At 42.2% G+C, this 13967-nt stretch overlaps 1 protein-coding gene across 2 annotated transcripts in view; it reads right to left on the reverse strand.

The window, feature by feature from the left end:
* Window positions 1–13433, reverse strand: part of LOC116060407 (serine/threonine-protein kinase DCLK2-like) — a 26610-nt gene extending 13177 nt beyond the window's left edge. For both annotated transcript variants that reach the window (XM_035993743.1, XM_031313946.2), the window contains exons 1-3: window positions 13152–13433; window positions 11294–12651; window positions 1096–1499 (exon numbers count right to left, since the gene is read on the reverse strand). In XM_035993743.1, the coding sequence (XP_035849636.1) occupies window positions 1096–1499; window positions 11294–11723 (834 nt within the window). In that variant the 5' untranslated portion in view covers window positions 11724–12651; window positions 13152–13433. The remainder of the gene's footprint in view (window positions 1–1095; window positions 1500–11293; window positions 12652–13151) is intronic.
* Between the last annotated feature and the right edge of the window lie 534 nt (window positions 13434–13967).

Genomic DNA, 13967 nt, shown 5'->3' on the forward strand with positions numbered 1-13967 from the left:
CGCGTTAAACAGACACATTTCACTGAAAGTACCAAATATTAAGCTTCAAAAGAGACCGAACTCACTGTCCCAACACTTCAAACTGAAAGGTGCATCTTAAAGACGCTCTTTTATACATAACCAATCCTGGTATTCGACACAATTCAGCAAGAACGTTCTAATAAAGTGCTGTAATTTGATTTTTTTTCCCGCCTATATCAGATACACCGATGTGATTGGTGCAGCTCGGCTACCAGGGCATAGTTAATGAGCATCATTACTGAATGCCAGAGTGACTCGCTGAGCTAATTCACATTGTGCTCTCACAAGAACTCTGGATTTCCAGGGTAGCTGAGTATCTGAACACCCTGTCAAAGTATCCACGTTTGGCCTCGTAACCAGGGCTGGGTATCATTCCAAAATCTTCGATACCGATAGATTTTTCGATACCGTCTCTGTGTAACATAGAGTTTTTCCTGCGTGTCTCTACGACGTGTAACGTGAGACAGCCAATCACAGACGTTATTAGATCTCGGTAGAAGCATGCTGCGTGCTGACTGGCTCACTGACGCTGATGAGATTTAATTCTTAGGTATTGAAATTGGGTTCTTGAATGACGAGGCATTTTTCGATACTCGATACTTTAGAGGCAATTCGGTCGGTGCCTAAAAAATATTGAATTCAGTACGGCTGCACAATTAATCGCAATTTTATCAAAATCGCAATATGGGCTAGTGCAATATCCAAAACGCAGGGGGGGGGCGCAATATTTGTTAATGGCAAAATATGTGTCAAACCATTCTGAATTTGGTATTGTGGTGCTGCAGAGGCGTCCCATCCTACACATCATATCCTACAGACTAATGAAAAAATCTTTGTTTGGTACAGATTCTCGCATAAATCACACTATAATCATTTAAAAAATATATTTAAATCTTTTTCAATGAAAATGAGAATAATGATCCAAAAATTATCATTCCCTCCAATATCGTGAATCATATCGCAGTATCAGTCAAAAGAATCGCATATTTTCCTCATATCATGCAGCCCTAGAATTCAGTACCCGGCCCTACTCGTTACAAAGAGTTACAACATCAAAAACAAACATCCTCTCACCTGTTTCCCATCCAGCGTGTACAGCCTCTTCACGGCGCCGGAGTCCAGCTTGATGGCCTCCGTGATGTCGGCCAGCACCTGGTCGAAGGAGTGCGCCGTCTTCTTGTTCAGCAGGATCCTCACCGCCTTGCGAGGCTTCACGCCGCTGCGGATCACCGTCACCAGCTTGGGCTTGATGAAGTCTTTGCTCTCCCTGCCTTCCCTGCCCTCGCGGCCTTCGGGACGATCTTTAGAGGAGCTGGCGGCGACGGTGCTCGCCGACACCCCCGCGGACGCCGTGGCGGGTCGACTCGAGTTCGCAGCTCCTGCCCTGGCGCCGGCACCTGGCTTCCAGCTCGGGACGGAGATCTTGGAGTAGTCGACCTTTCGGTAAGGCTCGTTGGAGGCACAAACGTAGCACTCGCCTGAGCAGAGAGATGACGGGACGAATAAGTTATATTACTGTATATCTGATTAAATACCGTAAAAAGTAAAGTACCTAAAGAGGTGAAATATTGCAATAAAAGTGACCAAAAACTCTATATATAATAATTTAGTCTTCAAGCATCCAGAGATCGCCTGCGTTCAAGGACATTGAACAGCGATTTAAATGCAAGAAATCCACATTATTCTTTAAAGTGCTCAAATTATGCTTTTTGGCTTTCTCCCTTTCTTTTTTTGTGTTATATATCTTTTTTGTGCATGTTATAGGTTTACAAAGTGAAAAAGCCCAAAGTCCACCCCAAAGGGACTTACCATCTCCAACAGAAAACACAGCTCCATTGTAGTCCAGCCTTTACTTCAGAGACAAACGTGGTCACTTTGTAACACACATTATAATGCTCGCCTAGCTGCTGGACGCCCTCATACTCTGCTTCTGACTGGCTAGCAGTCCTTACCTAGGTACTGTCAGGGCACGCCCTCATACTCTGCTTCTGACTGGCTAGTAGTCCTTAGGTACTGCGCATGTGCGACTCCCAACAAAAATGGTACAGCAGTGAGAGGTCTCACTCTGTAGCTAAAACAGAGAGCTCAACACACAGGGTGAGAAGAGGAGCTGCAGCAATGTGCAGTACAACAAAAATATGGTGTTTTGGGAAAATTAAACCATGTAAACCTATTCTGATATATCCTCTAAATACAATTATGAACCTGAAAATGAGCAAAATATGAGCACTTTAAACAAATTAAGTTAAAAATGCCTTTTTTTGGCCATTGAATTTTAAAATGTGATATTTTTAAATTAGTAAAATTGGTCTTTTTTTAAATTGGTCCCTACTTCTATTTGCATTACCGAAGAAAATAATTGACACAAAAATTAAGCCAACTCATTTTAGGATTTGTGATGGTTTATCTGTCTGCAGGAAGTATCAAATGTCTCTACAGCGTGATGTTTATGGTGTAGTGAAGTTTACTAATGGTTGCCATGAACACTAAGCTTATTCCCCCGGAAATAAACAAATGTAGTCCGTTAAAAACATCCTTTTTGAAATAAAAACCTATTTTAATATACTATATTTAACTATATTGACTCATATATTGACATCTATTTATATATTTCTTGCCTCGTTTATTTCAGGATTTATGTCATAGGCATATACAGTATTTATGTAAATCTTTTTTTCAGCTTCTTTCCACACTGTAGTCAAGTCTTTTAAAATACAACAACACACCCGCATGGGCCCCGTCTCTGTGAGTAACGCAGAGGTTTTTCTGCGTGTCTCTACGAAGTGTAGACAACCAATCACAAACATTATTTAATGTACAGTAGATCTTGCTCGATGGTGTTTTAAGCCCCCAACGTCGACTTCAAGGCACCTAACCCTAACCTTAACCATTACCTTAACCCTAACCCTAACCACTGCCTAATCTTTTTAAAGCAGATGGACTTTTCCTTAACAAGCCAGGAGTAAAGCTGTTCACCTCTAGCCTACTTTACTTTCTGCACCACACATCTGCTCCCTCAGCCAAGGACACAGGACAAGATAAATCAACAAAAACAAGAGGAAGACACAACAAAGTGCGGCAGTGATCCACCACAGCCCCCACCTGAGCAAAGATTTGACCATGGAGGACCACAGAGCGGAGACGAGAAATCTCAACCCCCTTCACCCATCCAACACTCCTCAAACCCCCTTACCAACACCGACACCTTTGAGGATCCATCGCTCTCCCCATTCACCCTTTCCCCTGTTTCCCCCTGCCACATGTTGGGGTTCACTGACCGGATGGAGCAGCTGGTAGATGCTGGAACCAAGTTTACCCCACTACCTTCTCCCATCACTCGCCCCCAGCATCAAACTGACCCTGTTTGGACTCAACCACTGAAAGTAAAACGCCAGGCACCTCTGCCCCCTCAAGGACGGCAGCTAACTCCTTCTCCCCAGACTGATAAGTATGCCTGTGTACAGAATGAAACAAGCTTTAACTGATATGTGCTGGGCCCAGGCTGCATGCCTAGTGGCACTCATGACTCTTTCTAGGACAAGCCTGGGCCCTGTGTATTCAATTCTTCGTCAATCTATGTTGTGATAGGTAATAGAAAAAGAATGGTGAATCTGCTAAGTAAGAAAAAGCACTTAACTGCCAACTTAGCAAATTTAGCATCCATTCCTCATCGGCCACAGCCTGTCCCAAAAAACGAGACAGATAATTATTTTAACACACTAACATTAGCCTTACTAAACGTCAGGTCTTTGGCGGGTAAATCATTTTTAATCAATGATTTTATTATTAAGCACAATCTTGATTTTATGTTTTTAACTGAAACCTGGTTAGACCATAACAACAGTGATGCTGTTCTCATTGAGTCAGCTCCCCCTAACTTCAATTTTATGAGTGAGAATAGAGCGAATAAGAAAGGAGTTTTGTTTAATGACTCGTTCCAATGTACTCAAATAGCTTATGGAAACTTTGCTTCTTTTGAATATGTGGCTCTTCAGCTAAGGTCCCCCTCTCGACCTATATTTCTAATTATCTACAGGCCACCTAAATACTGTGCATCCTTTTTTGACGACTTTAGTGGACTGCTGTCTTTAATCTGTATTAACTTTGACTGTGTAGTTATTGCTGGTGATTTCAACATTCATGTTGACAACCCCCAGGATAGAGGGACAAAAGAACTGTGTTGCATTTTTGAGAACTATGGACTGACTCAGCATGTGACGGAGCCCACACACAACAAGGGGCACGCTCTGGACTTGATTATCTCGAAGGGTTTGAACATTTCCAAGGTTGTGGTGACTGATGCTGCTCTGTCTGATCATTCCTGTGTTTTCTTTAATGGCACTATCTCTGTGCACAAAAGTGTCCAAACAAAGTTAATAAGAAAACGGTATATCACTGACAACACCAGTGAAACATTCATTCAGCTTGTAGACAATTTCAATTGTAAAATTACAAATGTTATTGATGCCATTGCTCCCATTAAGGTAAAAACTGTCTCTGATAAGAAAAGATCTCCATGGAGAAATGCCATACTGGTAAGAACAGAAAAAAGGGCGTGTCGAAAAGCAGAACGCAGGTGGCGAAAAACTAATCTCCAGGTCCACTACAACATCTATAAAGAGAGACTTCGCACTTATAATTTGGAACTGAGGAATGCAAGGCGGTCCTTCTTCTCGGACATTATTGCCAAAAACAATAATAATTCACGTGCTTTGTTTGCTACTGTCGATAGGTTAACAAACCCTCCAGTACCAGTAGCATCGGAACTTTTATCCACAAAGGCCTGCAATGATTTTGCCACCTTCTTCAATGACAAAATTCAGAAAATTAGACAGTCAGTGCTTCCATATCGAGTACAGGGTATGTGTTGTCACAGTGTCCAGGCAAAACAGATTCCAATATGACCCAATTTCATATGATTAACCGTAAAAACCTGGAGGACATTATACAACATCTGAAAACCTCCTCCTGCTGCCTTGATATTCTACCAACGGGCCTTTTCAAAAATGTTGCAAACTGTTTGGCTACAGATCTTCTACAGATTGTAAACACGTCTCTTCTCTCAGGTATCTTCCCACAGGCCCTGAACACTGCAGTCATTAAGCCACTCTTAAAAAAGAACAATCTAGACACGTCACTAATGAGCAACTGTAGGCCGATATCAAACCTTCCATTTTTGAGTAAAATCATTGAAAAAACGGTTTCTCAACAACTGAACCTTTTCTTTTCACTAAACAACAGTTTTGATGCCTTCCAGTCGAGTTTTCGACCACAGCACAGCACTGAGACAGCTCTTGTTAAAGTCTTTAATGACATCCACTTAAACACAGATAGTGGCAAAATTTCAGTCTTGGTATTACTTGATCTCAGTGCTGCATTTGATACGGTCGACCATGACATATTACTAGACCGACTGGAAAACTGGGTTGGCATTTCTGGCTCAGTACTAAAGTGGTTTGAATCCTACTTAAAGAATAGGGACTACTTTGTGTCTATAGGGAATTATACATCTGAGCATACAAATATGACGTGCAGAGTTCCCCAAGGCTCAGTTCTGGGGCCTCTTCTGTTTAACATCTACATGCTTCCACTGGCTCGAATTATGGAAAACAATAAAATAAGTTACCATAGTTATGCGGATGACACACAAATTTATATAACCTTATCGCCAGGGGACTATAGTCCAATACAACAACTGACTAAGTGCATTGACCAAATTAACGACTGGATGTGCCAGAACTTTCTTAAATTAAATGAAGAAAAAACTGAGGTGGTTGTTTTTGGAGCAAAAGAAGAACGATTAAAGTCAGCACTCAGCTTCAAACGACAATGTTAACAACAACAGACCAAGCCAGAAATCTGGGTGTAGTCATGGACTCAGACCTGAATTTTAACAGCCACATTAAGACAATTACAAAGTCAGCCTATTACCACCTTAAAAATATATCAAGGGTTAAAGGACTTATGTCTCAGCAAGACTTGGAAAAACTGGTCCATGCTTTTATCTTCAGTAGACTTGACTACTGTAACGGAGTCTTTACAGGTCTCCCTAAAAAATCAATCAGACAGCTGCAGCTGATTCAGAACGCTGCTGCTCGAGTCCTCACTAAGACCAAGAAAGTGGATCACATCACTCCAGTTCTGAAGTCTCTACACTGGCTTCCAGTGCCTCAAAGAATTGATTTCAAAATACTTTTGCTGGTTTATAAATCACTAAACGGTTTAGGGCCAAAATACATTTCTGATCTGCTGCTACACTATGAACCACCCAGACCTCTCAGGTGGTCTGGGACATTTCTGCTTGTTGTCCCCAGAGTCAGAACTAAACAGGGGGAAGCAGCATTTAGTTTTTATGCTCCTCATATCTGGAACAAACTCCCAGAAAACTGCAGGTCTGCTGCAACTCTCAGTTCTTTTAAATCAAGGCTGAAGACCTATCTTTTTGATGTTGCCTTTCATTAAATAATTGTTCATTTCTTATACTGAAGTTGCATTGTTGACACTGTATGACAATCTATATAAGCATATAAAGAGAAATTCCTATTTTATCTGCTTTTATATATTTAACTGTTTTAATTGCTCTTCAATGTTTAATTTCTTATACTGCACTGTAACTTTTATTCTCGTATTTTATCGGTTTTAAATTTTTTAATCTGTTTTCGTGTAAATCACTTTGAATTGCCCTGTTGCTGAAATGTGCTATACAAATAAAGCTGCCTTGCCTCGCCTTGCCTTAGCAGTGACCTTCTGCGTTGTGAGCAGATAAACACAGTTTAATCAGTTCTTTATACTTGTGTTTTCTGTTTTAATTTATAAAGGCAAAAAACACCATCTAAATACGAATACACGTTTTTTTTCCTAATCCACAGCGCGTCAGCATGTGGAGGAATCTTTAATCAGAACTACACAAGAAGAGGTTTAGCAAACAGTCAGTTGAACCTGATTAAAAAAAAAACATCTTTAAAGCCCAATAATGCATCTTCTGTGAGTGATTAATAAATTAAACATTTTGTATTGAAATTATACATCCTTTATTTTCTCCGGCAGGTCGCAGCCAATCACGTGTACAGTAGCCCGCAGCCACTCTCCTGTTTTACCTTATATGGTTAAAAATGGCTCACCTTCTCTCTCTCCTAGTGTTACTGAACCTCTCTCTACCTCTCTGTAGATAACTGCCGGCAGAGCTTGCTATCTTTCCTCCTTTTTTCTAACACTTACTTGTCAGCCTCTGTAACCCTCATATACACACCTTTCCTCTCTCTCTCTTTTATCCCTAAAACATATTCACACACACACTCTGCCAGGGTGTCTGTCTGTGTGTGTGTGTGTGCGTGTGCGTGTGCTTGCATGTGTGCGTGCGACCTTGTCTCTCCATGTGCTTTACTTTCACTTTGCTATTCAAAGCAGCTGGACATGACTGCTCTGGATTATTCAAATACCTGACTGACTAACCACAAGACATAGGACAGGAACTATATACAGTGGGGAGAAAAAGTATTTAATACACTGCCAATTTTGCAGGTTTTCCTACTTACAAAGCATGTAGAGGTCTGTAATTTTTTATCATAGGTACTCTTCAACTGTGCGTGACGGAATCTAAAACAAAAATCCAGAAAATCACATTGTATGATTTTTAAGTAATTAATTTGCATTTTATTGCATGACATAAATATTTGATACATCAGAAAAGCAGAACTTAATATTTGGTACAGAAACCTTTGTTTGCAATTACAGAGATCATACGTTTCCTGTAGTTCTTGACCAGGTTTGCACACACTGCAGCAGGGATTTTGGTCCACTTCTCCATACAGGCCTTCTCCAGATCCTTCAGGTTTCTGGGCTGTCGCTGGGCAATACGGACTTTCAGCTCCCTCCAAAGATTTTCTATTGGGTTCAGGTCTGGAGACTGGCTAGGCCACTCCAGGACCTTGAGATGCTTCTTACGGAGCCACTCCTTAGTTATCCTGGCTGTGTGTTTCGGGTCGTTGTCATGCTGGAAGACTCAGCCACGACCCATCTTCAATGCTCTTACTGAGGGAAGGAGGTTGTTGGCCAAGATCTCGCAATACATGGCCCCATCCATCCTCCCCTCAATACGGTGCAGTCGTCATGTCCCCTTTGCAGAAAAGCATCCCCAAAGAATGATGTTTCCACCTCCATGCTTCACGGATGGGATGGTGTTCTTGGGGTTGTACTCATCCTTCTTCTTCCTCCAAACACGGCGAGTGGAGTTTAGACCAAAAAGCTCTATTTTTGTCTCATCAGACCACATGACCTTCTCCCATTCCTCCTCTGGATCATCCAGATGGTCATTGGCAAACTTCAGACGGGCCTGGACATGCGCTGGCTTGAGCAGGGGGACCCTGCATGCGCTGCAGGATTTTAATCCATGACGGCGTAGTCATGAGACTGTGGTCCCAGCTCTCTTCAGGTCATTGACCAGGTCCTGCCGTGTAGTTCTGGGCTGATCCCTCACCTTCCTCATGATCATTGATGCCCCATGAGGTGAGATCTTGCATGGAGCCCCAGACCGAGGGAGACTGACCATCATCTTGAACTCCTTCCATTTTCTAATAATTGCGCCAACAGTTGTTGCCTTCTCACCAAGCTGCTTGCCTATTGTCCTGTAGCCCATCCGAGCCTTGTGCAGGTCTACAATTTTATCCCTGATGTCCTTACACAGCTCTCTGGTGTTGGCCATTGTGGAGAGGTTGGAGTCTGTTTGATTGAGTGTGTGGACAGGTGTCTTTTATACAGGCAACGAGTTCAAACAGGTGCAGTTAATACAGGTAATGAGTGGAGAACAGGAGGGCTTCTTAAAGAAAAACAGGTCTGTGAAAGCTGGAATTCTTACTGGTTGGTAGGTGATCAAATACTTATGTCATGCAATAAAATGCAAATTAATTATTTAAAAATCATACAATGTGATTCTCTGGATTTTTGTTTTAGATTCCGTCTCTCACAGTTGAAGAGTAACTATAATAAAAATTACAGACCTCTACATGCTTTGTAAGTAGGAAAACCTGCAAAATCGGCAGTGTATCAAATACTTGTTCTCCCCACTGTATATATATATATATATGCCCTATCTCGCAATGTTGACGAAAGTGAAAAATATTTTGTCCATGAATCCCAGATTTGCTCCAAAATTGAATTGGTTCTTCCTAGGCCCCAAGCTACGCCCTTCCACCAAGTTTAATGGAAAATTGGGCTAGTAGTTTACTGTAACCCTGCTGACAGATGGAATCATCTATATATATCTATATATAGAGCTGCAAAGATGAATCGATTAGTTGTCAACTATTTTAATAATTGGTTTGAGACACTTTTTTTAAGAAAATGTGAATCTTCTCTGGTTCCAGCTTGTTAGATGTGAATATGTTCTAGTCTCTTCTCTCCTCTGGGACAGTAAACTGAATATCTTTGAGTTGTGGACAAAACAAGACGTTTTGGGGACGTCATCTTGGGCTTTTTGGGAAACACTGATCCACATTTTTTACCATTTTCTGACATTTTATATAGTCAGTTGTCAAAGGTAATTAGACCCAATTTCTATGGAAGTTGGAATGTTATATACACGCCCAACTTCGCAATTGAACAACCATCTTGTAGGGCTGGGCAATATGAAAAAAAAAATCAAATATCGCAATATTTTTGACCAAATACATCGATGTCGATATTGCGGCGATATTGTTGGGTTGACTTTTGGTGCTTTCACAAAATATTAACACAATGAGAGTTAAATAATCATCAATAACGTGGATAAAATGACTAAGTGGGTAAAGGAAAATAATAAAACCACTAGAACAGTCTGGTAAGTTCAGAAAACGACATAACTCTACTGTAATTTTAAAACCAGGAAAAGACACCACTGGTGTCATATCACGATATTATGATATCCATAATTTAAGACGATATTTAGCCTCATATATATTAGGGATGCACCGATTCGACTTTTCAGTCACGATGCCTGGGCTTTGTGTATCTGTCGATACCGATCCGATACTGTTGTTGAATTAATAATACACTGTATACCTTCCACCTTATACCTTCCTTCCACCATGTGGAAGAGACTAAAGGCACCAGACTTTCCTAACTAAATATTACTTTCTTAACTAAGACAAAATAACATAGATGTAATGTATTGAATTCTTATGTATTTGTACACTCAACTCTTCCAGCATGCGACGCACGTACGACAGAGGGGAAAAAAACGAACAAAACTGGATCTATTTTGTCAATATCAGGACCGATATCCGATCTTAATATCGGATCGGTGCACCCCTAATATATATGGATGTCGATATAATATCGATATATCTCCCAGCCCTACCATCTTGACTTGTTCACAAGCCATAAATGTGGTAACCGTTCCTATCTTTACCCCGAAGACGTGAAGTCCGACATAGACATTTTTCAGAGCAGCTAAACAATCTGCTGCAAGCCTTTTTGTAGTTTTTTTTTCCTCCTTTGCAGCTCTAATGCACAGAGAAGTCATGAATGACAAGTTTCCCACTTCCCATGTCACGGTCTGCTCTGTTTGTAGTTTATTAATTCCACAAAGTGCTTCAGAGTGATGCATCTGTCTTTTAGTATGTCTCCGGCTGAACAGCTTCCTGGCTCTAACGCTCATTAGTGGACATTACAATCAGTAACACACATCAATATTGATAAGTGATGTTACTCAGCCGCTGGTCTGTTTCTGTCTAAATGATTTCCAACGGATCCTACTTCCTCTTTTAAAAAGTGTAACCCAACGATGCCAGTAAGGGAAAGAAAAGCAGTCTGATTGGATGGTGGATCCCTGAAAACTCACTCACAAGATGAAAAAGTAAATTCAAAACTACGTACCTGATGGTCTCTGTATTGATTAACTGTTTGTATTTATTTTCTTATAATTATTCAGCTGTTGATGTACACAGAAATAAATAATTCAAGTGTGTTTGCCCAACAGAGACGGACAGAGAGCAGAGAGGAAGGAGACCGTGAGGAAGTTTAAAGAGGACAGATCAATTGATTTATCGACGGAGAGAGTGACAGGTAGCCTGGACAATTACCACTGAGTCCATTTATTCCTATGAGAGACCGTGTTGGCAGAGTTAACCATAGTCCTCATAAATCCACCAGAGTTTAAAATACTAACACAAAGAAAGGGGAAGGAAACGGACAAAATACATGCATCCGGCGGAATTTCCTGCCACCGAAGCAATCCTGGAAGTGGGACTGCAAGGATATAGACTAGAGGTAAGTTAACAGTAACCAAAACGCCTACCTTCCACCAGCTCATCCATACTGGTGATCTTCTTGCTGCCATCTAAAGTGTAGATTGTGCGCACCCCTTGCGGCAGATGCAGGTTATCCGCCAACGAGCGTGTCAGCTCCATTAGCAGCGCATCGTGGGAGCGGAACCGGTCACTGGAAACGGCGTACACCAGACCCTTAAAGTACCGGTCTCCATTGCGATAGAAGCGGACCTTTTTGGCCCGTTTCTCCGAGGTGAGCGCCTGCAGGGTTCGGGTCCGGTAGTAGCTGCAGTTGGTGCTGTGGGCGGGGCTAGGGACCAGGCTGCTGCCCCGGGAACTGGGGCCGGACCCCCCGCCACCAGCGCTGGAGTCTTCTCTCTTGGTGCGGGTGGAGCGTCCCCGGCGAACCTTGTCGCGTTCCTCAAAGTGCTCCAGCTCGAGGGTCTTACTCAAAGACATGGTGAATACTGGTCCGGTAGCGTTCAACAGAGACGGTTGCTACAAAATATTCATCTTCCAACAAAGATAAACCTAGTTTCTAGCTTGTGACAGCGATAATACCTTCAGTTTGAGCTTGGCGACTCGCTTGTAGACCCAGTAGCTGCTAATTCTTCTAGTACCAGGATATTTTTATAATCCCATGAAGAGTACTGTAGCACTGTAGTTTTTATAAACACCATAATCTGGTTGTAGTCCTCAAAATGTGGTTTTAGAGTCTCAAAATTCAGCTTTCATCCCTGTGACGTTCAACATGTGGGTTTCTAAAGACTTCTACTAGTCCAGTTGGCCTGTTGAAAAAGAATGAAGACAAGTAGGCCCCCAAAAAAGGTATTTTTATGTAACCTGTATCTGGTCCTTGCAGTTGTACCTTTAGCTTAATTTAAGTTTCTGTAACCCAGGTGTAATACGAGTAAAAAGGTAGCAGATGTAGCCCCAGTATCCTTCTGGAGATCAGATACCGCTTTTGTAAATCCTGTGGTATCCTTATCGAACTTTACAGTCCTTTCTGCACTAGACAAATCATAAATTCTGGTATTTCATTGATGCATCAATCCAGAGAGATCAGAGTTCTTGCTAAAGGCCACTTTGGCACTTTGATGTCGTTAGACGGACTCCATCCATGTCAATGGAACTGAAAACCCGAGGTACTCTCTATTTAGCGGTTTTAACGTGCCCTCGCAGTGACCTTCCTGCCTTCTCAGTGACCCAGCGGTCCTAAAGCTGGCTCTAAACCCAGTACACTGTTGTGCAGACCTGGTACAAGCCCGCTTAGTCCCAGCAGTCCCACTTTCGACCTGGCACGATGGTTTGTAGTCCTGGTAATCCGGTTGGTTTTGGAGGTGTCTGTCCTAGTCCCACTTCCAGCGTCCTCAACACCCCTCCATCACTAATGGGGGGCAAAAAAGAAATGAAGATTACTGACAAGATAGATGTGATAGATACATGCAACAGCCTGCACATTCAGCCTACAAATTTCTCTCCTGGTGCAGAAAGAGAACACTGAACACTTGGTTTGCATTTAATTTAGGTTTAAATTTTGAGCACGGTTTCTCTGCTTTCCATAGCTTTTGCATGCACATTATTCCAGTCAAATCAAACATGCAAAAGAGGTTGTATTGTTAAGAAAATTTAACCACCTTGCTTTGTGAAATTAAATTTCCTGCAAGGCCAGAGAGAGAAATCCCCATTGATTTGCAGTCAAATTAAATGTACCTGCAACACAATATGAGCTTGTAGGCTACATTATAAAAACCTGTAAGCTGATTGTCTCTCTCTTTATCAGATAAAACGAATAAGACTTTATCCATCTATCCGCCCAAACACTGCTTAGCTGTGCTGACAGCGCCATTCAAACACACACACGTACACGGAGAGGGAGGCACCTACCAATAATGTCGTTAAACCGGTTTGTTGCTATGGATGCTTTCTCCTCTTCCCCTCGGGTGCAGTGGTGGGGTCTGTTCCGGTGGATCCAGGCGGAGTGAACCGCTACGACCGAGCTGACCCGGTCCAAGCCGGTCTGTTAACCCGGGATTCAGGGATGCAGCGGAGGCAGGCTACACCGGCGAAGGACCGGGATGCACCGAGACAAGCGTTGGACAGCAGCATGGACGCTGCAGCAGAGGGAAGAGAGACCGGCTAAACTCCCCCTCCTCTCTCCTCTCCTCCGCGGCTGTACGTGATGACAGCGTCACTCCCACTCCCTCCCTCCCTCTCTCTCTCTGTCTGTCTTTGTCTAGCTCACTCTACCACTCGTTCTGTCTTTTGTCTGTCTCTCTCTCTCTCTCTCTCTCTCTCTCTCTCTCTCTCTCTCTCTCTCTCTCTCTCTCTCTGACAGTCAGTTAAATTGTCAAGGCTGCTGCAGCTAATCAAATAACTCATTATAAAGCCCTACAAACAACAGTAACATGTTTTATTAGCCTAAATTAATTAAAAAATGACTGATAGTATTGAAAAATAGCTTAAAGGAAGGTTGACATTTTTACAGTTATTCACTTTCTTTTTGACAAGTGATAACAGTATATTGAGCCAGGAGACTGTTAGCTTAGCTTATCAAAAAGACTGAAACTAGGAGGAAAACATTAACGTTAGCTTGCGCCAGGCAAGGGGTGTCAGACTGGGAGGGTAAATGGGACTGAGTACCCTAGGGCCCTCATGTGAGGAGGGACCAAAAAGATACAAGAATGACTAGTTGTGGATGCG

The sequence above is a fragment of the Sander lucioperca genome, chromosome 17 (assembly GCF_008315115.2).
Source record: "Sander lucioperca isolate FBNREF2018 chromosome 17, SLUC_FBN_1.2, whole genome shotgun sequence".
Taxonomy (NCBI): Eukaryota; Metazoa; Chordata; class Actinopteri; order Perciformes; family Percidae; genus Sander; species Sander lucioperca.